This window comes from Mobula hypostoma, chromosome Y (genome assembly GCF_963921235.1).
Source record: "Mobula hypostoma chromosome Y, sMobHyp1.1, whole genome shotgun sequence".
NCBI lineage: Eukaryota > Metazoa > Chordata > Chondrichthyes > Myliobatiformes > Myliobatidae > Mobula > Mobula hypostoma.
In genome coordinates, this window is record NC_086130.1 from 5,274,912 (window position 1) to 5,302,667 (window position 27,756).

General features: G+C 40.8%; 1 protein-coding gene across 1 annotated transcript; it reads right to left on the bottom strand.

Moving 5' to 3' along the window:
* Nucleotides 1-549: 549 nt before the first annotated feature.
* On the bottom strand, nt 550-27,547 carry LOC134341088 (male-specific lethal 1 homolog). The gene is made up of 8 exons (XM_063038840.1): nt 27,119-27,547; nt 24,415-24,629; nt 16,335-16,705; nt 14,911-14,975; nt 4,491-4,558; nt 2,542-2,666; nt 1,170-1,242; nt 550-640 (listed from the first exon to the last, which is right to left on the bottom strand). Exons 1-8 carry the CDS (start codon nt 27,545-27,547, stop codon nt 550-552), a joined length of 1,437 nt encoding a protein of 478 aa, XP_062894910.1.
* Nucleotides 27,548-27,756: the final 209 nt, after the last annotated feature.

The following is a 27,756-nucleotide window of genomic DNA, read 5'->3' on the forward strand; positions in this document are numbered from 1 at the left end:
TTCCACTTTTTTTCTAACCCCATGTCGAGTTTAGCAAGAACAGAAATCCAACATTTTGAATTAGTTAACACTGCCCCAGATTACCAGGTTTGAAATAACGGTTCAATAAACTAATGCTAGAAACCACCTCACAGTTCCGGTCAACATATCAAGGCAGGTATTACTTGAAAAATAGCAACTGTTTCCATAAAATCAGGGCTATTTGTAACCTTTTAAAAGGTCAAGATTATGTACAAGATTTCAAATTTCTTCTTACAATGTAAAATCAGCAAAATAAAACACGAGAATTCACTATCCAAATTCAACACACAAAGCACGAAAATAATTCTTCACATCACTAAGAGAAACAGAGTAGAAAGGCAAGAAACAAGTCTGGTAAACTATTGACAATTTTACTATCAGTTATTAACATCAAATAAGGTCCTAAGGCAGATGGTCCTCTAGAGTACCAACAGTTCTCTAAATGAATGCCAGAAACAGTCAAAATACTGACTTGCAGTACAGTTTATAACTTGGGCATTATGCAAGTCAGATTTCTGCACAAAGCATCTATTTGCGGCATGTTTGATGTGGTGTCTGTCTTTTCTGTATTTCTATCCTGCACCTGCTACGCTCATCCAACCAGGGTAATCCAAAGTTCCTGCAGGGAGGAAGAGAGGAAAATTGCAGAAAGTTTTGCAGTGGGATTTCACCAGTCTTATTTTAAACTCATTAAAAATGCTCAGTTTCACATAACTTACTATATATGGGATGCTAATACGTGCTTGCAGTGCACTCTATTTACATAGTAAATTCTCACCTTTATACCCAATACAGTTTTAATTTCAATAATGGTATTTATCTATTCCATTATTTTGACTCCATAATACCAGGCACTATTCTTCTCCTCTTGTCCATACGTTTACACAAATTAGGTGAAAAGTAATCAAGTGAAAATCCATTTAATTGCCATACTAATTCATTCATATGATGGATGATGCAAGTACTGTAAAATATATAATTGTTGAGTTAAAGAGCAACAGTATTTCATAGCAATTAAAATGGCGATAGCGAAGGAAATTACACATTCTTCAGAATTTTAATTTTCCTGAAACACATCCAATATATTAAATTATACTACAACTAGCATCAATGTCATATAACTTTATTGCCCATCAGTTGAAACTTACTGTTGTGATAATTTTGGAAGAGGCCTCCCAAAAGCCACCACAGGTAAAAACGGGGTAATCACCAGGGATTCCACTAGAAAATAGGAAAAAAAGATGTATTTCTCTGTGCAAAAGAATGTAGCATCTACTTTCAAAATAAAAAATTGTTTAAGATGAAGGTGACTCTAGTAGGATTCGGTACAAGTTAGGTTTATCATCACTAACATATATGTGATTTTTGGTTTATGCAAGCTGTACAGTGGAAGACATAAAAATTTAAGTTACAATAAATAAACAGAGAAAAAGAGAAATAGTGAAGCAGTGTTAATGAACCCTTCAGAAATATGATGGCAGGGAGGAAGATATTCTAGATTGTTTAATGTCATTTCCATTACACCAGTGTAAAGGAGAACGAAAAAATTGTTACTCCAGATCTGATGCAGCACAAAAAAAAGAAAATGAACAGAATAATAAACACAATAAACATAAATACATTAAGATAGCAGATACACATAAATTGACTGTCCATAAGGTGATGTTAGGCACAAAAGTGCCCACAAACGGGGTGATTAATAGATAATAAAGTGACTGGGGAGTGTGGAGGTTTGGGTTAGTGAGGCGGGGGTGTTGATTGGCTTTACTGCTTGGGAAAGACACTGTTCCTGCTGGTGGTCCTGGGGTGGTATCTATGTAGATTCCTCCCTGATGGGTCTGGGATAATCCATAAGCAGGATGTACGGGATCCTTCATGGTGTTAGTGGCTCTTTTCCGGCACTTGTAAATTGTGGGTACACTATTGCCTATGGTATATTGGGTAGTTTTCATACTAAGTGATACAGCTTGATAGAACGCTCAATATTGCGTATCTGTAGAAGGACGTGAGTATAGATGCGCAAAGTACACCACCCTTCAGCCTTCTCAGGCATCAGCAAACATTTTCTTACTCTGTAGGGTATGTTCTGGAACGATGAAGCCAATGTGCAGAGCGGTGTGAGTGGTACATTCTCCTAAAGGTACATTCTCCCATCTCTTTTGTCTTACTGACACTGAAGAAGAGGTTATTTGCCTGGCATCAGGCCTTAAGCTCTTCCCGCTCCTATCTGTTGGCCGTCTCATCATTGTTAGCTACACAGTGAACACCACTGTTTAGGCATTTCTAAAGCAATGAATGAGGGTTTTCAGGCTCCTATACCTCCTCCACAGTGGTCATAATGAATTTTAAAAAAGACTTGTAAGTTGGTGCAACACACATCAAAGTTGCTGGTGAACGCAGCAGGCCAGGCAGCATCTCTAGGAAGAGGTACAGTCGACGTTTCAAGCCGAGACCCTTCATCAGGACTAACTTGTAAGTTAGTATCACCTTTGATAGCTGTAAATTAAATATTTAACCCACCGTCATCTGTTTCAGGGAAAAATGATAGGATTTCTGACTCTGATTCCTGAATTCCTTTCTTTTTGTACATTCTCAGTTGCAATCGTTGCAACAGCCTTTGCTCTCTGATCCGCTGAATATCCCACCTAAAGAGAAAGTGCACAATAGCTATGACATAAACAGCAAAATGCATATTGCACTTGAAGTTGCCCTGAACTTGTGTGATTAATTCCCACAAATAGGAAACAACAGTCAATTAGCACCAGGCATAAAAAATAATTGCATAATTATCTTTAGACTTTTTTTAGTATACACATGAAGAAATGTTTATAACCAATATAGCAGAACATTACTTTTACATTTAATATAAGCTAGAAAGCAGCATACTTCAAAAGTAAAAAGGAGATTACTTTTACCAATGTATTCACAACAATGTATTTCACATCAGAATATTGTTGAGATTATTAAAATACCTGAAACAGTTCTAAGAGCTAAATGAGTAATATAAACTCCTTATCAACAGCATTTTCTAGCTGGTAAACCACAATTTTCCTTGCAAACTTCAAAACCTATTTGACTCCAATCAGTGGCTGTATACAACTGAATACAAATTCATGATTTAAAATGTGTAACCTTATCTGAATTATCATCAATATTTTCCATGAAATTGAAAACAGCTTGTGTATGATGAAAAATTGGTTTTAAAATGTATGGAAATAACCTCTCCTATAAAATGAAAATGCCTTTTGCATTTGTCAAAATAGAAGACTAAAGAGATACAACTTTCCCCAATACCAACTGGTCAAGTGTACTAGTTCTCAGCCTAGCCTTCAGACCAAGTATTCTCTATTAATCGAATACATGTAACAGATTACACTACTACTCTTAAAGCAAACCTGCAAGAGTATAAGACTTGATGTTAAATATCTGCGGACCCCATTTCTGTCCGTGAAAACTCAAATTGATTGAGGAAAAGTGAAAAAAAGAGGGAAAATCTTAAGATTCATCCTTCCAAAAAAAATAAATAGATGACATCCCATTAACAAACAGAAATCACACACTTAAAATGCAATGGAATTCAGCCACAAGATTTCTTGATGCCAAGTTTGTCCAGCTACACATGGGCTGATTTTGTGAACCACTTGTGTAAAATCTGGGTGTCTTGATGACAGAAGGCAGAGTCAGAAATCATAGGATATAAAACAAGCCTTTCAGGCTCCAAGTCTGAAGTTCTAATGTCCTTTTATTGTAATCCAACTCTAATCTCACTTCTAAGGAACTCAGATGGTCACGGGAAGAATGTGCAACCTCCACAAATACAGTACTAGAGGTCAGTATTAAACCTGGGCTGCTGGAGCAGTGAAGAAGTAGTTCTATTAACTGCACTATTGTGATATCCACTGCCAAGGAATAGTGCACAAAAATACCTTTCATGAAATGCAAAACCTGGAAATGGAGCTTTGATTCCTTGATTTAAAAATGCTTAGATATCACAATTTAGATGTTTAATACCAATTAAAATGAAACTAACTAAAAGGAAATTCAAATGAAAAAAAGATAAATTTTAAATTACTTCCAACACCAAAGGTTAAGTTCAACCATTAAAGTGAATAGAATTGCCAATCCCATTCTGTCTCAACTGTACTCCGGCAGCAGAGCACACAGCAACAAATGAAGCTTTGCTGGCGAAGTTTCTCACAGAGAATATTGAAAATGCTAAATCACAGAATCATTTGTCAGCCTATTTAGTCTTGTTGGTGATCACCCACAGTGTAAATTGGTAGCAAGAGCACTGAGTGGGAAATTAATGTGAGACAGTTTACATAAGTGAGGAAACGGAATGTTGGAAATGCTCAAGAGCCGGCTTAAGACTTGATGGGTAAATTGGTGATGCGTGTAGCAAGATCAACAATATGATGGGAATGGTTTATAAAATACGACATGCTGAGATAAAATAAGACCATACTTACCTTTTCCTTCTCTTCTCATCAAGTTCAAGCTTTGCATGTCGCTTTGCGAAAACACAGTCATCTAAATTCTAAAATAAGCAAAGTTCATTAGTGAGCAACCTTTGGTTTAAGGTACTACAATTAATATTCATAGAATTCTGCAAAGATTTACAATTGAATCATTTACAAACAGGGGAGCCAAATTCAAGCCAGTTTTGTTATATTTTGTATATCTTGGTAAGGTAAAACAAATAAGGAAACAGGAATCTAGGCTTCTCAGGGAGATATGATGTTCTCTTATAAGCCACATTTAAATTACTTATGTGGACAACTAATTCACTTTTGATTTGTATCAGTGGCCATCTGTAGAATCTGCTGCGAACAATATGGCTAAATGAGTATACATCTGAAGAACTTCACTGACAAGAACTGCAAGTGTACACACTGTGCTTGACAATAACTCCAACAGAATAGTTACTCATAAGTGAAGCACTCTGCTGATGTACAGTAATTTTATTGGGAGTTGCCTATGCAAGCAATGCATATCTTAAAAATAACTGATAAATTTGAAGATTATTACGACAAAATACATATTAGTGTGAAGAAAAACTAATTAACTAAGGGTTAGCATATCAGTTTACCATGTGCCAACTGGAAGATCAGGGTTCAATTCCCACTATTGAACTCGAGGGGGAGCAATATCCTTGCAGGTAGGTTTGCTAGCATGGTTCGGGAGGGTTTAAACTAATTTGCGAGGGGGATGGGACCTGGAGCGATAGAGCAGTGAAAGAAGTGCATGGAGTAAAGCCAGATCTAACATACAGAGAGGCTTTGAGGAAAGAGAAGCAGAATAAATGGTGTAAAGATAGTAAGGTAGAAGGGCTGAAATGTGTGTACCTCAATGCAAGAAGCATCAGGAACAAAGGTGATGAACTGAGAGCTTGAATACATACATGGAATTATGATGTAGTGGCCATTACAGAGATTTGGCTGGCACCAGAGCAGGAATGGATTCTCAATATTCCTGGATTTCAGTGCTTTAAAAGGGAGAGAGAGGGGGGAAAAGGGGGAGGAGGGGTAGCATTACTGGTCAGGGATATTATTACAGCTATAGAAAGGGTGGGTAATGTAGCAGGATCCTCTTTTGAGTCAGTATGGGTGGAAGTCAGGAACAGGAAGGGAGCAGTTACTCTACTGGGGGTATTCTATAGGCCCCCTGGTAGCAGAAGGGATACAGAGGAGCAGACTGGGAGGCAGATTTTGGAAAGGTGCAAAAATAACAGGGTTTTATCATGGGTGACTTTAACTTCCCTAATATTGATTGGCACCTGATTAGTTCCAAGGGTTTAGATGGGGCAGAGTTTGTTAAGTGTGTCCAGGATGGATTCCTGTCACAGTATGTGGACAGGCCAACCAGGGGGAATGCCATACTATATCTAGTACTAGGTAATGAACCGGGTCAGGTCACAGATCTCTCAGTGGGTGAGCATCTGGGGGACAGTGACCACTGCTCTCTGGCCTTCAGCATTATCATGGAAAAGGACAGAATCAGAGAGGACAGGAAAATTTTTAATTGGGGAAAGGCAAATTATGACGCTATAAGGCTAGAACTTGCAGGTGTGAATTGGGATGATGTTTTTGCAGGAAAATGTACTATGGACATGTGGTCAATGTTTAGAGATCTCTTCCAGGATGTTAGGGATAAATTTGTACCAGTGAGGAAGATAAAGAATGGTAGGGTGAAGGAACCGTGGGTGACAAGTGAGGTGGAAAATCTAGTCAGGTGGAAGAAGGCAGCATACATGAGGTTTAGGAAGCAAGGATCAGATGGGTCTATTGAGGAATATAGGGAAGCAGGAAAGGAGCTTAAGAAGGGGCTGAGAAGAGCAAGAAGGGGGCATGAGAAGGCCTTGGTGAGTAGGGTAAAGGAAAACCCCAAGTCATTCTTCAATTATGTGAAGAAAAAAGGATGACAGGAGTGAAGGTAGGACCGATTAGAGATAAAGGCGGGAAGATGTGCCTGGAGGCTGTGGAAGTGAGCGAGGTCCTCAATGAATACTTCTCTTCGGTATTCACCAATGAGAGGGAACTTGATGATGGTGAGGACAATATGAGTGAGGTTGATGTTCTGGAGCATGTTGATATTAAGGGAAAGGAAGTGTTGGAGTTGTTAAAATACATTAGGACAGATAAGTCCCCGGGACCTGATGGAATATTCCCCAGGCTGCTCAATGGGGTGAGGGAAGAGATTGCTGAGCCTCTGTCTAGGATCTTTATGTCCTTGTTGTCCACGGGAATGGTACCAGAGGATTGGATGGAGGCAAATGTTGTCCCCTTGTTCAAAAAAGGTAGTAGGGATAGTCCGGGTAATTATAGACCAGTGAGCCTTGCGTCTGTGGTGGGAAAGCTGTTGGAAAAGATTCTTAGAGATAGGACCTATGGGCATTTAGAGAATCATGGTCTGATCAGGGACAGTCAGCATTGCTTTGTGAAAGGCAGATTGTGTCTAACAAGCCTGATAGAGTTCTTTGAAGAGGTGACCAGGCATATAAATGAGGGTAGTGCAGTGGATGTGATCTACATGGATTTTAGTAAGGCATTTGACAAGGTTCCACACGGTAGGCTTATTCAGAAAGTCAGAAGGCATGGGATCCAGTGAAGTTTGGCCAGGTGGATTCAGAATTGGCTTGCCTGCAGAAAGCAGAAGGTAGTGGTGGAGGGAGTACATTCAGAGGATTGTGACTAGTGGTGTCCCACAAGGATCTGTTCTGGGACCTCTACTTTTTGTGATTTTTATTAACGACCTGGATATGGGGGTAAAAGGATGGGTTGGCAAGTTTGCAGACAACACAAAGGTTGGTGGTGTTGAAGATAGTGTAGAGGATTGTCGAAGACTGCACAGAGACATTGATAGTATGCAGAAGTGGGCTGAGAAGTGGCAGATGGAGTTCAACCCAGAGAAGTGTGAGGTGGTACACTTTGGAAGGACAAACTCCAAGGCAGGGTACAAAGTAAATGGCAGGATACTTGGTATTGTGGAGGAGCAGAGTGATCTGGGGGTACATGTCCACAGATCCCTGAAAGTTGCCTCACAGGTGGATAGGGTAGTTAAGAAAGCTTATGGGGTGTTAGCTTTCATAAGTCGAGGGATAGAGTTTAAGAGTCGCGATGTAATGATGCTGCTCTATAAAACTCTGGTTAGGCCACACTTGGAGTACTGCGTCCAGTTCTGGTCACGTCACTGTAGGAAGGATGTGGAAGCATTGGAAAGGGTACAGAGGAGGTTTACCAGGATGCTGCCTGGTTTAGAGAGTATGGATTATGATCAGTGATTACGGGAGCTAGGGCTTTACTCTTTGGAGAGAAGGAGGATGAGAGGAGACATGATAGAGGTGTACAAGATATTAAGAGGAGTAGATAGAGTGGATAGCCAGCATCTCTTCCCCAGGGCACCACTGCTCAATACAAGAGGACATGGCTTTAAGGTAAGGGGTGGGAAGTTCAAGGGGGATATTAGAGGAAGATTTTTTACTCAGAGAGTAGTTGGTGCGTAGAATGCACTGCCTGAGTCAGTGGTGGAGGCAGATACACCTGTGAAGTTTAAAACACTACTAGACAGGTATATGGAGGAATTTAAGGTGGGGGCTTATATGGGAGGCAGGGTTTGAGGGTCAGCACAACATTGTGGGCTGAAGGGCCTGTACTGTGCTGTACTATTCTATGTTCTATGTTATAGTAGATGATTATTAACTTTCCACATATTAACTGGGTAAAAGGACTAGATGGGATAGAGTTTGTCAAACTTAGGAAAGTTTTCTTCATCAGTACGTAGAAGTCCTAATGAGATATTTTGTGACACTGGATCTGCTATTAGGGAATGAGCAGGGCAGATGTCAGAAATTTGTATAGGGGAATGCTTTGCATCCAGTGACTGCAATGCCATTAGTTTCAAAGTAAATATGCAAAATATAGGTCTGGTCTGTGGGTTGAGATCTATATCAGAGAAAGGCCAATTTTGATGTATCAGAAATGATCTGATAATGAGTCAAGGCAAGGTAGGTTATCTGTGTAGCATACAGAGAGGAAGTATGTGTGCGCGGCTGGTTTTCTGGGCTTGGTGTCAAATGTGGGGGGTCCTGGAGACTCCCAGACTCCCGGACAGCCACATCTACACGAGGTTTGTTGAGCTGCAGCTCCTTAGGGACAGTGTTAGGGAACTGGAGATGCAGCTCGAGGATCTGTTCTGGGACCTCTACTTTTCGTGATTTTTATTAACGACCTGGATGTGGGGGTAGAAGGATGGGTTGGCAAGTTTGCAGATGACACAAAGGTTGGTGGTGTTGAAGGTAGTGTAGAGGATTGTCAAAGATTGCAGAGAGACATCGATAGGATGCAGAAGTGGGCTGAGAAGTGGCAGATGGAGTTCTACCCGGAGAAGTGTGAGGTGGTACACTTTGGAAGGACAAACTCCAAGGCAGAGTACAAAGTAAACGGCAAGATACTTGGTAGTGTGGAGGAGCAGAGGGATCTGGGGGTACATGTCCACAGATCCCTGAAAGTTGCCTCACAGGTGGATAGGGTAGTTTAGAAAGCTTATGGGGTGTTGGCTTTCATAAGTCGAAGGATAGAGTTTAAGAGTCGCGATGTAATGATGCAGCTCTATAAAACTCTGGTTAGGCCACACTTGGAGTACTGTGTCCAGTTCTGGTCACCTCACTATAGGAAGGATGTGGAAGCATTGGAAAGGGTACAGAGGAGGTTTACCAGGATGCTGCCTGGTTTAGAGAGTACTAGACAACCGGGTGACCCGTTGGGGCATCTTTTGAGAGAAAGGTAGTGCAGTGTGATGTGTGTGTGTGTGTGTGTGTGTGTGTGTGTGTGTGTGTGTGTGTGACTGTGTATGTCTATGTATGTATCTGTCTTACAATGTTTGTGTCAGTGTGTGTCCCTATGTGTCCATGCTTGTGTATGTTAGTTTATCTGTGCATGTGTATTTGCTCGTGTTTGTGCCGTGTGTGTGTGTGTGTGTGTGTGTGTGTGTCTGAGCGTATGTGTTTGTGTCTGTGCGTTTGTGTTTATGTCTGTCTAGTTCTGGTCGCCTCACTATAGGAAGGATGTGGAAGCATTGGAAAGGGTACAGAGGAGATTTACCAGGATGCTGCTCGGTTTAGAGAGTATGCATTATGATCAGAGATTAAGGGAGCTAGGGCTTTACTCTTTGGAGAGAAGGAGGACGAGAGGAGACATGATAGAGGTGTACAAGATAATAAGAGGAATAGATAGAGTTGATAGCCAGCGCCTCTTCCCCAGGGCACCACTGCTCAATACAAGAGGACATGGCTTTAAGGTAAGGGGTGGGAAGTTCAAGGGGGATATTAGAGGAACGTTTTTTACTCAGAGAGTGGTTGGTGCGTGGAATGCACTGCCTGAGTCAGTGATGGAGGCAGATACACTAGTGAAGTTTAAGAGACTACTAGACAGGTATATGGAGGAATTTAAGGTGGGGGCTTATATTGGAGGCAGGGTTTGAGGGTTGGCACAACATTGTGGGCTGAAGGGCCTGTACTGTGTTGTACTATGTTCTATAAATCTCCTCTTCACCCATTCTATGGTTTCCACATCCTTCCTGTAGTGAGATGACCATTACTGAGCACAGTACTCAAAGTGGGGTCTGACCAGGGTCCTATATAGCTGTAACATCGCTATTTTGCTCTTAAACTCAATACCACAGTTGATGAAGGTCAGTGCAGCATATGCCTTCATATGCGCAGCTGCTTTGAGTGTCCTGTGGACTTGGACCTCAAGATCCCTCTGATCCTCCACACTGCCAAGAGTCTTACCATTAATACTATATTCTGCCATCATATTTGACCTACCAAAATGAACCACCTCACACTTATCTGGGTTGTACACTATCTGCCACTTCTCAGCCCAGTTTTGCATCCTATCAATGTCCCACTGTAACGTCTGACAGCCCTTCACACTATCCACAACACCTCCAACCTCTGTGTTGTCAGCAAATTTACTAACCCACCCCTCCACTTCATCATCAAGATCATTTATTTAAAAAATCATAAAGAGAACAGATCCCTGAGGTACACCACTGGTGACCGACCTCCATGCAGAATATGACTTGTCTACAACCACTCTTTGCCTTCTGTGGGCAAGCCAGTTCTGGATCCACAAAGCAATGTCCCTTTGGACCCCATGCCTCCTTACTTTCTCAATAAGCCTTGCATGGGATACCTTATCAAATGCCTTGCTGAAATCCATATACACTACATCTACTGCTCTTCCTCCATAGGTGTGTTTAGTCACGTCCTCAAAAAATTCAATCAGGCTCATAGGCACAACCTGCCTCTGACAAAACCATGCTGACTATTCCAAATCATATTATGCCTCTCCAAATGTTCATAAAACCTGCCTCTAGGGATCTTCTCCATCAACTTACCAACAACTAAAGTAGGACTCGTCTGTTATTTCCTGGACTATCGCTACTCCCTTTCTTGAATAACCTGCCTACTTCTGGAACTTCTCCCGTCCCCACTGATAATGCAAAGATCATCGCCAGAGGCTCAGCAATCTCCTCCCTCATCTCCCACAGTAGCCTGGGGTACATCCCATCTGGTCCCGATGACTTATCCAACTTGATGCTTGCCAGAAGCTCCAGCACATCCTCTTTCTTAATGTCTATATACTCAAGCTTTTGACCCCGTTATCTAAGAAAAGATGTGCTGACATTGAAGAGGGTCTAAAGGAGCTGCATGAGAATTATCATAGTTTTGGCCAAAGAACTACAAATCAGTGAATTCAAATGAATTCACAGTGCATGACAGTGGAAGCAGATAGACCAATTGTCTTTGTTCTTGCCATGAAATCGAAGGAACAGAGACTGCCACTTTCTGAAGCTGCTCTGCATCCTCTATTTTGTAAACTGGAGTTGCTTAGCTGAATTAAATCTCTTTGAAGTGGAAGATGTTCCAGGTAATCTGCTGAACTAGAGATCACTTCCAAATAAGTACAAAGTGCAGATACTTGTGGGTTCTTTGGTTAGAAATAACATGCAGGTTTGTGAATGGTGTCTGGCCCGAGTGATTCTTGTTGGTTTCTGGTTTGGTAACTGATTTAGAACAAACAGCCTAAAATACCAGTTTTCCTCTTAAGAAAGAAGGTCAAGAAATGGAGCAGAGCCAATAAGAAGGTGTTAAAGATAAGTCAGAAGATGCATAGCCAAATACACCGAACTGGTAAGGAAAAAATATAAAAGTAGATGCTTTGAATGCAAAAAAGCCAGATGTGGAGTACTTCATAGATGTGTGGAGATTGGAGCAGGACCACGAACAATACATGGTCAATAAAGATTCCTTTTACTGGTATTACCTTTTTGTATTCTTTGTTCCTGAAGGGTCAGGAAACTTAGTTGGTGTGTACACATGTATTCAGTTGTATGAATTCACATGCTCTGCAAATAAAGACACTTGTTGATAATTACAGGCTCTGATCATTATAATTAAGGGATAGATCCTTGTAACACTAGGAATGAGACAGTTAATGGTTCTGGGCCTGTACTCACTAGAGTTTAGAAGGATGAGGAACAATTTCATTAAAACCTATCGAATACCGAAAGGCCTAGATAGGAATGGGTGGTAAGAGAACAGTGGGGGAGTCTGGGAATAGATGATACAATCTCAGAATAGAAGGATATCCCTTTCAAACAGAGCATATCTTTAACCACAAGTTAGTGAATTCTTGGAATTCATTGCCACAGAGCACTGTAGAGGCCAAGTCGTTGATTATACAGGTTTCCCCTGCCATCCGAAGGTACAGCGTTCCTATGAAATGGTTCGTAAGACATGATGTCGTAAAGTGAAGAAGCAATTACCATTTATTTAATGGGAAAATTTTGTGAGCGTTCGCAAACCCAAAAATAACCTACCAAATCATACCAAATAACACATAAAACTTAAAATAACAGTAACATATAGTAAAAGTAGGAATGATATGATAAATACACAGCTTATATAAAGTAGAAATACTTTTCCACAATCATTGCCCGCACTGTTCTCCGTAGCAAAAATCTCACGCAAGCGCCGTCAGCAAAAACACGGGGCAAGCGCTCTCCAGTAACCTTTAAACTATGAAGCTGGCAAATCATACCAAATAACACGTAAAAATACACAGCCGATATAAAGTAGAAATAATGTATGTACAGTGTAGTATCACTTACCAGAATCGGGACAGCACCGAGCACACTGATGGTGTGTTAGACTGAGTCGTTGGAGTTTGGGTGGTGCAGTGGTCCCCACCCTCCGGGCAGCCAACCAGTACCGATCCGCGAAGCATTCAGGGGTCCAGCAGTAGCCGGGAGGCACACAGCACATCTTTAAGAAAAAAGCCGAAATAAACATGCTAATTAATTAGGTGCTGCCCGGCACATAAACGTCGGCTCAGATCAGAGACAATTGTTGAATGCATCGTCTCTGATCTGGGCCAACAATTACCTGCCAGGCAGCACGTAATTAATTAGCACGTTTATTTCAGCTTTTTTCTTAAAGATGTGCTGTGTGCCTCCCGGCTACTGATGCATTCTCCGCGAATCGGTATCTGTCTGCGGGCCGGGTGTTGGGGTGGTGGGACACTGGGGTGTCATCTCGTTGTCTGTTTCCATTACAGCAGGTAGCTCATCTTCTCCTATCTCTGCCCACCTCGACGTCAAAGGTCGAGGTTCGTCGTCTGCTGTGGCTGATGCGGAAGGCTTGCTTGACTGCTGAGCCTCGCGCATTTTTCTATCATACAGTTCTTTGTAAGCACTCAAACCATCTTGAAAATATACCCTAAACCGACATACCCTTTCAAAATTAAAGTTGTACTTTATCATTACTCATTCAGTTTCGATTGTTATCCTTTTTTCTTCCAATTGCATCAGCTCTTCATCTATCAGTTCTTGGTCATGGGATGCCAAAACCTCTTCAACATCATCTTTGTCAGTTTCCACAAACGAAGCTCACTTTGTCCTTACTTCATTCACCACAATCAAAACGCTTAATTATGTCTAGTTTTACGCTAAATGTAAGACCCTTACAAACTCTTTTAGGCTTTTCCGATACCATAGAACTCATCTTGCTAACAGCTGCTCACAGGCACGTGTTTAAGCAATGCCGGTGAGGATGCCATTCCAAATCTGGGGAGAGCGGCTGCTCGGGGCACGCGCTGCTTTTTATCGTGCGCTGCCTTTTTTCTTAACAGTGAAAACACCTTCTGTTAGCGAAAACACAGTACTAATGTAGGTCTTTCCTAACAGTGAGGTTTTGTAAAGCGAACGTTCGAAAAGCGGGGGACACCTGCATTTAAAACAGAGTTTGAGAGGTTCTTGATTAGGCAGGGTGTCAAGACGACAGGGAGAAGGCAGGAAAGTGGGGTTGAGTATAATAATAAGTCAGCCAGAATGGAATGGTGGAGTAGACTTGATGAGCCAAATGGCCTATTACTGCTCCTGCGACTTATGGTCTTAATGCAAATGGTGCAATGGTCTAGCAACATATTTCTGCCACTGGAGGCCGACAGTCCTTTGCAGACACGGAATTCTTTTACAGCTAATTGACGAAGCACATTGCAACATTAAACCACCATCATGGGTCTAAATATTGTTCATCAATAAAGTTTACAATCAAACCAGCAGAGTATAAATAGCAAAAGATATACACAAATGTTATGGATAAAGCCGGGCAGGTCCCATCAAACTTTGTATGGTGACTTGGTGCATCTTATGATGTAGACACATAGATATTTTGTATTGAATAAAACACATACAACAATGAACAGTGTTCAAAGTATCACACTGTTAACTAATGCAAGCACCAAACTTACCAGAACCATTATGAACATAAGAGTCCTAAAGTTTTCATCTAATAAATAATTATTGGAAATGACCACATCTACAGACGGAGTTACCAGGAGACTTAGAATTTGGGTTGTTAGGCGGCAAGGCAATCATAAAAGTATTTCTCAGTACATTATACAAGAAACTATTGTTAGAATTTTCAATGTTTCCACAACTAAAAAGATTAAAATAGCATATTGCAAATCATACAAAATTTTAAAAGATATCAATGACTGTTGCTATGCCTGTACATCTACAAACATTGCCAAACTATGAAAGCCAGGCACGTCCATCTTAATATTTGATAAATATTAATTTTATAAGCCAACCATTACTTAACAAATAATTATACTAATTTTACATTTCTCCTTTTCTAAGGTTAAGTACCTGAGCTTTATAATAAGTAGGCAGTACTACGGAAGCAACTAGTTACAAAGCAAGGCACAGCTTACATGAGTCTGAGACAAAAGATAGGGTGTGAAATTGTCTTACAATGCATTATGTGCCCATGATGGGACAATTGGATGAAAGATAAGTCATGTAATCATGTAAATCATTTACCTCAAATATTTCATTGTGTTGCAGGTCTATGAGAGGCTCCACTGAATGCTCTTTCCATGATGGTACTAAAAGCGAAAAAAAAATTTTTAGAAGAAAGCAAGATTACGTATTCCCTTTAAAAGATACTACACGGTTAGTGACGTTTATTCATTCAGCACTGCTATTAAAATTGAATAGGGCTCCTAATCTATTTCAGAGCACAATATTTCCTGCCTTTGTTTGCACTTCTGAGCCACAAAATACAGGACGTAGCCCGTGAAAAACAGGACTACTGGTATTCTTGCCTTTTGTCGTTCTGATGAAACCCCACCCTTCCTTTCAAGTGGCTGCATAAGATCTCTTGATGCTGTTTTGAAGTGTGCAGGTGAAGCTTACTTGATGTTAAAACTGCTGCTCCAATTTCTTCCCACATTCCAAAGAGTGCCTGCAGATTGCAGTTAGTAAATTGTGAGCTTGCTATATTAACGTTGGAAGCAAGACAACAGTTGCAGGCTTCCTCTAGCATATCATTGAACTATATTGGTCACTGAAGCAAAACAATGCATGTCACTATATGTTTCAATGTACATCTGACAAATAAAGGTAATTTTTTAAAGTTTCTTTAAAATTCTTAGCTATTATTTGTACCTCAATCAACATCACTGAAAGAGATCACTGATCTAGTCATTTTAGTATAGGTTATACAGGAGCTTGTTCTGCAATAAACAATGGCTGTTCCTAATAACAGCTCAATTATTTAAATAACCTAACACTTCTACTGTGGTGCTTTATGTATAAATTTACACAGCTACATAAACATTCTGCATACTCTTGCCTTTCCCAAACGCTTGAAATAACTTGGTTTCTTGTTTATAAACTTGACCAATCCTACATTTCTCAGTGCAGTACAGAAGTACAAACAAACACACTAGCCCATCTTCCTGGCTGTGGAAATCATTGCCTGGTATGCCTTTCTGTTGTCATTCCCTAGTAAGGTAGATGCCTTACATATAAACATTTACCTTCATGGTGGCTTCTGCAAAAGCCTCATTCACATGATACTCCAAAATTCTCTGCCTGAGGAGCAAAGGTTCATGAATGTTTCAGTCATTGATCTTACATCACAAGTAGAAAAAGTTTTTTCTGACAAAGATTATTAATTTGCTCTATTTCTCTCATTACAGATGCCATCTGATTTGTTGAATATTTTATTTGTCATATTTCTCTAACTGCACCCTTTTGTTTCTTCTGTAAATATCACAAAGGTGCCAATTACATTGAAATGCATCAGAAAACAAACCAAAATCATTTCTCGTCTTTCTGTCTGGAATCATACTGACAATATTGGAATAATAACAGCACATATCTAAGACTGTGATTTATCCCCTCATTACCATGACTGTAGATATCAGTGCTTCCAAATTTTTCAAACTCTTTATACTAACTTGCTACAGTTTCTTCTTTCTTGGGTGAAGCTTCTCGAAGAAAAGAGTGTGGTCGCTGGTGCCACTGACATAGGTACATCTCAGTGGTACATAGGTATGGTTCCTCTTCTATGTCATTTAATCCAGACTGGTCTTTACCGATGGGAAGACCTGGACTCATTGAAGATTTATGGCCCTCCCAAGTCTGAGATTTGTATTTTTCTGGAATTTCTTTACTTCTCAATTCTCGTTTTGAAACTTTGTCAGGTAAGGGGCCACTTGCAGCCTGTCGAAACTGAGGGGATTTAGCCAACTTTGTCTGCACTCTTGAGAATTCAGCCACAAGCTTTTTCACTGGTGGTTTCCTTTCTGTTGTTCCTAGCACAGATTTCCTGAAGTGAACACATGCCATTTAGTCTTTACCAATAGTACATACCAGAACACAAGCTCAGATATCAAATGCAACTATTTACCAAGTAAATCATTGGTTACTAAGATTCATGTTTTACATTCTGAAGGCCGCAAAGGTGATAAAAAAACAACTGCTTATTATGTGAAACGATTTTTCTTTTAAGAGTTGTCAATTTTATATCAATCTAGATACTTGTTCAGTTATTTACAGAACGTAGCTGTTACTAGCAAGGTGAGCACTTAATCCCACCCTTCTATATTCTTGATAAGATAACGAAGACTGCTTTTCAGAGCTGTTGCTACTTTGTCATGGAACATTCCTACGGCACTACTATTGAAGAATTCTGACCCAGCATTTAAGAATGATCATCACAGAAAGCAAAGGGCATATCCTTTGGTTTGGGGTTTGGGCAGAGAGAAAAAGCAAATAGGTCAAAAATGAGAAAAGCAATATCAGAATAAGAATCACTTTCAAAAAGTATGAAAGTTAGTGAAGAGAAAAGTTAAGAGTGCATAAAAGTAAAAAGCAAAAATCGCATAGGTCACTAGATTCTAAAAGGACAATAAGTATAAGAGCACTTTATCTAAACGCCCAGAGTATTAGAAACAAGGTTGGTGAACTTGTGGCACAGATCAGTACCAAGACATATGATTTAGTGACCATTACAGAAACCTGGTTGCAAGGTGGAGATGACTGGGAATTAAATATCCAAGGGTATCAGGTAATATGGAAAGATAGGCAGGAAAGCAGAGGAGGTGGGGTGGCGCTCTTGATTAGGGATGAGATCAGGGCGATTGTGAGAGATGATATAAGATCTACGGAGCAGAATGTTGAGTCCATCTGGGTAGAGATTAATAATAGTAAAGGGAAAAAAATCACTGGTGGGTGTTGTCTATAGGCCACCTAATAAAAACATTGCAGTGGCAGAGGCGATTAACCAAGAAATAACTGAGGCTTGTAAGAATGGAACAGCAGTTGTCATGGGGGATTTTAACTTCCACATAGATTGGGTGAATCAGGTTGGTCAAGGAAGTCTTGAGACGGACTTCATAGAATGCTTCCGTTTTCTTGAGTAGCATGTTAGTGAACCTACAAGGGAAAATACTATCTTAGATCTTGTCTTGTGCAATGAGGCAAGTAAGATTAACAATCTTGTAGTAAGGAATCCTCTTGGAAAGAGTGATAATATTATGATTGAATTTCGCATTCAGATGGAAGATGAAATAGTTAAATCTAAAACTAGTGTATTACGCTTGAACAAGCGAGACTAAAATGGGATGAGGGAGGAGTTGGCTAATGTAGACTGGGAACATAGGCTTTTGGGAGGACAGTTGAAGAAACATAGAAACATAGAAAATAGATGCAGGAGTAGGCTATTCGGCCCTTCGAGCCTGCACTGCCATTCAGTATGATCATGGCTGATTATCCAACTCAGAACCCTGTACCAGCCTTCTCTCCGTACCCCCTGATCCCTTTAGCCACAAGGGCCATATCTAACTCCCTCTTAAATATAGCCAATGAATGGGCCTCAACTGTTTCCTGTGGCAGAGAATTCCACAGATTCACCACTCTCTGTGTGAAGAAGTTTTTCCTAATCTCGGTCCTAAAAGGCTTCCCCTTTATCCTTAAACTGTGACCCCTCGTTCTGGACTTCCCCAACATCGGGAACAATCTTCCTGCATCTAGCCTGTCCAATCCCTTTAGGATTTTATATGTTTCAATAAGATCCCCCCCTCAATTTTCTGAATTCCAACAAGTATAAGCCTAGTCGATCCAGTCTTTCATCATATGAAAGTCCTGCCATCCCAGGAATCAATCTGGTGAACCTTCTTTGTACTCCCTGTATGGCAAGAATGTCTTTCCTCAGATTACGGGACCAAAACCGCACACAATACTCCAGGTGTGGTCTCACCAAGGCCTTGTACAACTGCAGTAGTACCTCCCTGCTCCTGTACTTGAATCCTCTCGCTATAAATGCCAGCATACCATTCGCCTTTTTCACCGCCTTCGGCCACCATTCAGATAATAATCTGTTTTCCTATTTTTGCCACCAAAGTGGATAACTTCACATTTATCCACATTAAATTGCATCTGCCATGAGTTTGCCCACTCACCCAACCTATCCAAGTCACCCTGCATCTTTTTAGCATCCTCCTCACAGCTAACACTGCCGCCCAGCTTCGTGTCATCCGCAAACTTGGAGATGCTGCATTTAATTCCCTCATCTAAGTCATTAATATATATTGTAATCAACTGGGGTCCCAGCACTGAGCCTTGCGGTACCCCACTAGTTACTGCCTGCCATCCTGAAAAGGTCCCGTTTATTCCCACTCTTTGTTTTCTGTCTGCCAACCAATTCTCTATCCACATCAACACCTTACCCCCAATACCGTGTGCTTTAAGTTTGCACACTAATCTCTTGTGTGGGACCTTGTCAAAAGCCTTTTGAAAATCCAAATATACCACATCCATTGGTTCTCCCCTATCCACTCTACTAGATACATCCTCAAAAAATTCTAAGAGATTCGTCAGACATGATTTTCCTTTCACAAATCCATGCTGACTTTGTCCGATGATTTCACCGCTTTTCAAATGTGCTGTTATCACATCCTTGATAACTGACTCCAGCAGTTTCCCCACCACCGATGTCAGGCTAATCGGTCTATAATTCCCTGGTTTCTCTCTCCCTCCGTTTTTAAAAAGCGGGGTTACATTAGCCACCCTCTAATCCTCAGGAACTAGTCCAGAATCTAAAGAGTTTTGAAAAATTATCACTAATGCATCTACTATTTCTTGGGCTACTTCCTTAAGCACTCTGGGATGCAGACCATCTAGCCCTGGGGATTTATCTGCCTTCAATCCCTTCAATTTACCTAACACCACTTCCCTACTAACATGTATTTCTCTCAGTTCCTCCATCTCACTAGACCCTCTGTTCCCTACTATATCCAGAAGATTATTTATGTCCTCCTTAGTGAAGACAGAACCAAAGTGGTTATTCAACTGGTCTGCCATGTCCTTGTTCCCCATAACCAATTCACCTGTTTCTGTCTGTAAGGGACCTACATTTGTCTTAACCAATCTTACATCTATAAAAGCTTTTACAGTCAGTTTTTATGTTCCCTACCAGTTTTCTCTCATAATCTTTTTTTCCTTTCCTAATTAAGCCCTTTGTCCTCCTCTGCTGGACTGTGAGTTTCTCCCAGTCCTCAGGTGAGCCGCTTTTTCTGGCTAATTTGTATGTTTCTTCTTTGGAATTGATACTATCCCTAATTTCCCTTGTCAGCCATGGGTGCACTACCTTCCCTGGTTTATTCTTTTGCCAAACTGGGATGAACAATTGTTGTAGTTCATCCATGCGATCTTTAAATGCTTGCCATTGCATATCAACCATCAACCCTTTAAGTATCATTTGCCAGTCTATCGTAGCTAATTCACGTCTCATACCTTCAAAGTTACTCCTCTTTAAGTTCAGAACCTTTGTTTCTGAATTAACTATGTCACTCTCCATCTTAATGAAGAATTCCACCATATTATGGTCATTCTTACCCAAGGGGCCTCTCACGACAAGATCGCTAATTAACCCTTCCTCATTGCTCAAAACCCAGTCTAGAATGGCATGCTCTCTAGTCGGTTCCTCGAACAGTGGAATACTTTCAAAGAGATTTTTCACAGTGCTTAACAAAAGTATATTCCAGTCAAAAGTAAGGACAGTAAGTATGGGGAGAGCCAGCCTTGGATAACTAAAGAAATAAAAGATAGTATCAAATTAAAAACTCATGAGTACAAAGTTGCAAAGAGTAGTGGGAGACTGGAGGATTGGGAAAACTTTGCAAAGCAACAGAGAGCAACTAAACAAGAAATAAAGAAAACGGAATACAAAGTATGAAAGTAAATTAGCACAAAATATAAAAACAGATAGCAAAAGTTTCTATAAATATATAACGCAAAAGAGGGTGGCTAAAGTCAACGTAGGTCCCTTGGAATACAATAAGCGGAAATTGATATTGGGTGATAAGGAAATGGCTGAGGCATTGAACGACTATTTTGTGTCTGTCTTCACGGTGAGGGACTCGTCTAATATGCCAAAGAAGGATGTTATGGATGAAATGGGAGGTGAAGACCTTGATAAAATCACTGTCACTAAAGAGATAGTGATGAGCAAACTGGAGGGCCTGAAGGTAGACAAGTCGCCTGGTCCTGATGGGATGCATCCCAGGGTGCTGAAGGAATTAGCGGAGGTTATAGTAGATGCGTTGGTAATCATTTATCAAAATTCTCTAGACTCTGGGCAGGTCCCGCCAGAATGGAAGACAACAAATGTCACACCACTTTTTAAAAAGGCTAGTTAGCTTAACATCTGTAGTCAGGAAAACGTTTGAAGCTGACATTAAGGAAGAAATAGCGAAACATTTAGAAAAGCGTGGTTCCATTAGACAGATGCAGCATGGATTCAGAAATTGCAGGTCCTGTTTGACAAACTTACTGGAGTTCTTTGAGGACATAATGAGTGAAGTGGATAGAGGGGAACAGGTGGATGTCATATACTTGGATTTCCAGAAGGCATTCGTTAAGGTGCCTCACAAGAGACTTATAAATAAGATACGGATGCATAGAGTTGGAGGAAGTGTATTGGCATGGACAGTGGATTGGTTAACCAATAGAAGGCAGAGAGTTGGTATAAATGGGTGTTTCTCCGGTTGGCAGTCAGTGGTGAGTGGGGTGCCGCAGGGGTCGGTGCTGGGCCTGCAGCTGTTTACCATTTACATTGATGATTTGGAAGAGGGGACTGAGTGTAGCTTAGCAAAATTTGCTGATGACACTAAACTGAGTGGAAAAGCAAATTGTACAGAGGATGTGGAGAGTCTGCAGGGGGATACAGATAGTTTAAGCGAGTGGGCAAGGTCTGGAAGATGGAATACAATGTTGGTAAATGTGAGTTCATTCACTTTGGAAGGAATAATAGAAGAAGATTATTATTTAAATGGTGTAAGATTGCAGCATGCTGCTGTGCAGAGGGACTTGGGAGTGCTTGCGCATGAATTGCAAAAAGTTGACTTACAGGTACAACGGGTTGAATGTTGGCCTCCTTTGCTAAAGGGATTGAATTCAAGAGCAGGGAGGTCATGCTGCAACTATACAGGGTACTGGTGAGGCCGCACCTGGAGTACTGTGTGCATTTCTGGTCTCCACACTTGGGGAAGGATATACTGGCTTTGGAGGCAGTGCAGTGGTGGTTCACCAGATTGATTCCAGAGATGAAGGGGTTAACCTATGAGGAACGATTGAGTCGCCTGGGACTATACTCTCTGGAGTTCAGAAGAATGAGAGGGGATCTTATAGAAACATACAAAATTTTGAAAGGGATAGATAAAAGTAGGAAAGTTGTTTCCAATGGTAGGTGAGACTAGAACTAGGGGACATTGCCTCAAGATTCAGGGGAGAAGTTTTAGGACGGAGATGAGGAGCAACTGTTTTTCCCGAGAGTGGTGAATCTGTGGAATTCTCTGCCCAGGGAAGCAGTTGAGGCTTATTCGCTAAATATACTTAAGATACAGTTAGATAGATTTTTGCATAGTAAGGGAATTAAGGATTATGGTGAAAAGGCAGGAAGATGCAAGCTGAGTTTATGGACAGATCAGCCATGATCTTATTGAATGGTGGGGCAGGCTCAATGGGCCAGATGGCCTACTCCTGCTCCTATTTCTTATGTTCCTATGAAAATAGTCATCCTTAAAGCTTCCTTTCTGCAAAGTGCAGTAACAATGAACATGTTAACAATACATGCCATGTATCAGGAAAGAGTTTTTATAAAAATCACTGATGCATAACTCCACACAGCTACTTGTGACAGTAGTCAAACACAAACACAAGAAAATCTGCAGATGGTGGAAACCCAAAGCTACACAACACAAAATGCTTGAGGAACTCATCAGGTCAGCAGCATCTATAAAAAAGAATTATCAGTCCATGTTCTGGGCCGAGATCCTTCTTCAACACTGAGAAGGAAAAGGGAAGATGATGAAATTGATGAGTTGAGCATGGGTTAATCTACAGGAGGAAGAGTTGGGAAGTATAACCAGGAAAGACTTTAAATATGGACTATTCTACACAACCGATGAAAATGCAGGCGGAGCTGGGTCCCATGCATGTGCCCATGGCTACCCCTCAAGTTTGGAGAAAGTAAGAGCTGAAGTAAAAACTGTTCACGTAAGGACCAGTACAGCCAGACAAAAGGTGGAAGGGGACTGATTGGTTCATTTATCCAGAAAGAAGTGGAAAGCTCTGAGATCTTCCTGATGGGGTGGTTGAATTGTATGGGGATTGGACTTCCACGGTGAAGATGCGACAGTCAGGGCCAGGGAATTGAAAATTACTAAGGAGATTGAGAGCAAGTGAAATGTTGCAGATGTAGGTGACAAAGGACTGAACCAAGGGGGATAGATAGAATCAATATACATGGACAAGTATTCAGAAGGGTAGGAACAGATAGATACCCGAACAGTCCAGTTTATGGATCTTGGGTAAGAAGTAGAAATGACCAGTTTTAGGATAAGGGAACTGAATTTGATGACAGTGGTTGGGAGTTCTCCTGAGTGGATAAGATCGGTGATACTGTCGGAGACAGCTTTCTCATTGTGTGGAGTGGGGTTTTCTTCAGTTATGAAGAGGTGTCTGAGAGTTGTCACCTGGCCTTAGCAAGATAGAGGTCAATACACAACACCACAACAGCACCCAACTTTGACTATGGGTTTGTGGCGAGTGGAGGGCACTGCATTTCGCAGCTTTGAGGGGGGGAGAGAAGTAGTGAAGTCAAAATGGCTGATCAGGCCCTTACTGTTATTTTGTGGTAGTCCTTAGCTTTCCTTTTGATTAATACTCTGCCTAAAAGTAGGTGCCACAGTAGTGTAGTGGTTAGAGCTTGGGGTGATGGAATGCCTGTGAATTACTAAATAAATAAAAGAGGGAATAAATATGCTGTGTTTTGGTTTGTGGCAAGCAGTAAGATTCTCCATCCTTTTGCTTTTCACCAGGAACAATGACTGGCATTAATAAGAAAGGAGAAAAAGTTAAAAAGACAGAACACACTGAAGAAGAAAATCATGTTACACAAGACTGGAAATACAACAGAAAATTTCATGAAAACCATCCACAACCTGCTGAGTTGTAGACAACCAAGGTTACTAAAGCAAGATTGCTAAAATGTGTTGTCTTTCTATTAACCAAATTAGCATACTATTATATTTTAATTGTTAAGACATATTCACATCCCATCCATCACACTAAAATAAAAATTATATTGAAAATAATCTATGGGGATAAGTACAGAGATATAAATGGCCCAATTAGCGTATAACATATTACCTCAGAAAAAGCTGACTATAAATTTTCCTACTTGCCCATGACTATAGCAGTCATATTAATAAATGCTTTATTTTTATAATAATGAAACATCAACTGCAATGTATCAAGTTTTACTATTTCAGTTAGTTTTACCCTTAATATTTTTTAATTAAAAAGACTTATGCATATCTTTGCAATTCTCAACCTGTAGTTCATTAAATTTGTTGGGGCAAGAAGAAAGAGTAGGTACATTTCTTACATTTCCCCAAATTAGCAATCTATTACACTACCTCAAAAAAAAGTATCACATTAAATTTGTGATTCTGCTTAAAAAGAACTGAGTACCTTTTGTAACCCTTCCCAGAATACATTGCTGTCTGATCCGTGTGTGTCTCTGCCAGGGGTTGTTCAAGGGTCATCTGTTGATGAACTTTCTCTGATTCTGTTACATTCTTCTCCTCAGTTCCTTCCACAGTTGGAATGAGTCTACATTTGTCTTTCTCATTCTCTTTTTTCACCAGTTGCATTCTCCTTTTCATGCGTTCAAGACGAGCCAAAAGCTATAAAGGAAATTAAAAACTTTAAGTATCCCATTTTCACTTACTACTTCAAGTAGAATCATTTGATATTTTATCTTTTAAAACAAACTCATTCAAGTGGAAAAACACTATACAGCGCGAAATGTAATTTACTCCCCAATTTAAAAAGTCAATGTCTTCATATTTCGTAAATAGCTGAGTCGATATTGTTAGCAGCACCACAAATTGTGAGTTACATTGACTCAGTATACCTTCCTTGAGGAAAGTGCAAGCCAAGATCATATAACAAGATGAACTCACTGTAACATTGCTGTTGAGCCTGAAACTGAACAACTGCCCAGCAAATTTTGGGAAAAAGTATTTAATCCCCCCAGCCACCCTACAGGATTAAATAATAGTTCTAATAAGTTTCTACAGGAATTGTTACTTATCTACTTACCAATACATCAACTCAAAGTTATAAATTTACCGATCTTTCCAGAAGGTAGTTGTGATTACTAAAACAGCATTGGGACTATTGTAGAAGTTTTCATTTAGAACCAATGACAATAGAAAGTATTTGTCTTATTAATGAAAACAAGATAATTGTTTACCCATGCCATTCCTTGCTTCCTTTCATTTTATCTCCTGTTAAATTTAAAAGAGCATATTCACCCCTTCAAGTTGCAAAGACAAACATCTTTGTAAAACATGTATCTTTAATACAATCTTTTACTTCTTTTTCGTCTTGTTTTACGGCGGTTGGCACCCAGCTTAATGGTACATTACCGCCACCTTCTGCTCCGGATGTGCAATAGACGTAGATTCTAAACCCCTTCACACAATCACACACACACACACACACATACCCTAACCTACACTTCATCCTCCCATCTTTGGCTATCCTAGTACCCTATTCCTGCTTATCCACCATAGCCTATAAAAAAACACTGTACCCCTTAACCTGTGCTCTCTCACCCATGCCCAGCAACCCTTTTAATGTGAATTCCTGTACTCCCAGTTCCCTTATTTTAATTCTCATCATCTCTCTCTGTATCCCATACTTTCTGCAGCTCTGAACTACATGTTCTACTGACTCCTCTTCCTGACATTCCTCACAGAATCCTGTCTGGTGTTTCCCTATCATTTTCAATGTTTTGTTTAATGCACAGTGCCCCAGCCTTAACCTTGTCCACTTAGTTTCCTCTCTTCTGTATCCACTACCTACCCTAGTACCTGCAACACTTTTTTGTATTTGATATAAATGTCTCCATTTCCCCTCCCTGTCCCATCTTTCTTGCCCCATTTGTTTGATTTTTTTCCCAAATTACACACTTACCTCTGCTTTACTGATACTAATGTGCATTTCCATATTTTCTTTCTTTAACGCCCTCTTTGTCAACCATCCACCCTCTCATTCCCCTTACCCCTACATGTGCTGGAACCCATGGAAATTTTACCTGACCTCCCTGATTGGCAATTCTTGTGACAATATTTCTTGCATTGATCCTCCTTTCTTCAAATACATCTTAACTGTCATTGATAGAATATAAATAAAAATATGCTGAAGTCTTGTAGCATTGCTAATATGATTCCACCACAATATATCTAGAACATAAAGATTAAACTGCACCAAAGCTTTAGATCAGCAAAATAATTTTAGCCATTGAGTTCAAATAAAATAATTGGGGAAATGCAATTAATAACTTGGTAACCAGCATCTACAATTGCTATTTCAGATTTCAAATGCACTGCTTGCAATAGAAGCCTAGGATCTAACACAGAAATTATGCTAAAATACTTTTACTGGAGGATGTCACTGCAAATCTAAAGGTTATAATTTTCAATTATCTTACTAAAAATGGTAATTTGATTTAAACCGACCTTGAAAAATTAAGCATGGCAGCAAATCACACGGGTTATCTGCACATTAATTCCTATGCTTTTTATTTGTTAGATGCAAATCGGTCAAGTTTGATGGTTATTTTTACAATTCTATTAAACAATTCACGGCACAATTGGTACTATAACCAATAACGGTCCTCGTATTTATTGGTGATTGGAGCACAAACCATTTAGTATATTTACTGTTAAACATACTGGCATCTCTGTAAAAGCCAAACTGTTGGAGCATCATAAGGCTTATGAGAAGGAATCAACATCTGAAGGCGCCCTTTAGCTGATTTGAGAAAGAAAGTACGGCTCTTCCTTCCACATACTTTGAATTACAGGCCAGACATGGAGTAGCTGGAGGGCAATGACGTCAATGCCTCGCGCCGCGTAATCGGACAGCCTGACGCTTACCCGATATCAGTGCAGTGTGGGAGTAGTAGTTCAGAAGTGGCCTAGTTTATATATCACCTTGAAAGAAGGCAGCGGAAAGGCAGATAGACAGGTCGAGGCGTGCCTCGCAGCAAAAAGTGTCTCGATTGTTTCCACCATTTTACCAAATACTAAGATGGTCGCCGACAACTCGTACACTGTCCTAAGCATGCACGCTTAACGCGGCCGCTCCTTTTTAGATTTCTCACCGTCTCTTTTTCCGCCTTCAGACCATCGATCTCCCGTTCCCTGAGATGGAGTTGTTGCTGCTGCTGTTCGATAAGGTCAAGCTGCAGCAGGACGATCTGCTTGAGTCGGGCGCTCTGTCTCGGGCACTGCAGCGAAGATGGCGGCTGTTGCTGCTTTTTCACTTTACCCCAGTGCAAGGCTTTCAAGCTTAAGACCGGAACCATTATTTCGCCTGGTCCCCGTCCGGCTCCGCCGTCGCCACCTTCTAGACAGGGCATGGCCACTGCTCGAGCCCAGGCCGTCCGCACACCTTTTGCCGCTTTGCCGTTCGTCTTCTGACCGTCTTTGGTCGGGTTCTCTACACCATCATACTCGTTTACCGTCGCTGCCTGCCTCTCGGACCCCGTCACTCCGCCCTGCTGCTTTAACAGGCCAGGCTTCATTGTCATGATCTGTGGGCAGCAGACACTCCTCTCGAAGCCAACCTATTCTGCCGGCACTTGCGGGCGGCGGCGCTGTTGATTGATCGTTGTGTCGGGGCGAAGACACACCCGCTCCGCACCTCCCCCACCCCGCGCTGCGACGCAATTGTTTTGTATGTTTTATTATTCAGTCATTCATTTCAGCTTTAGGCGATACCCAACTCTCGCTCCTACCT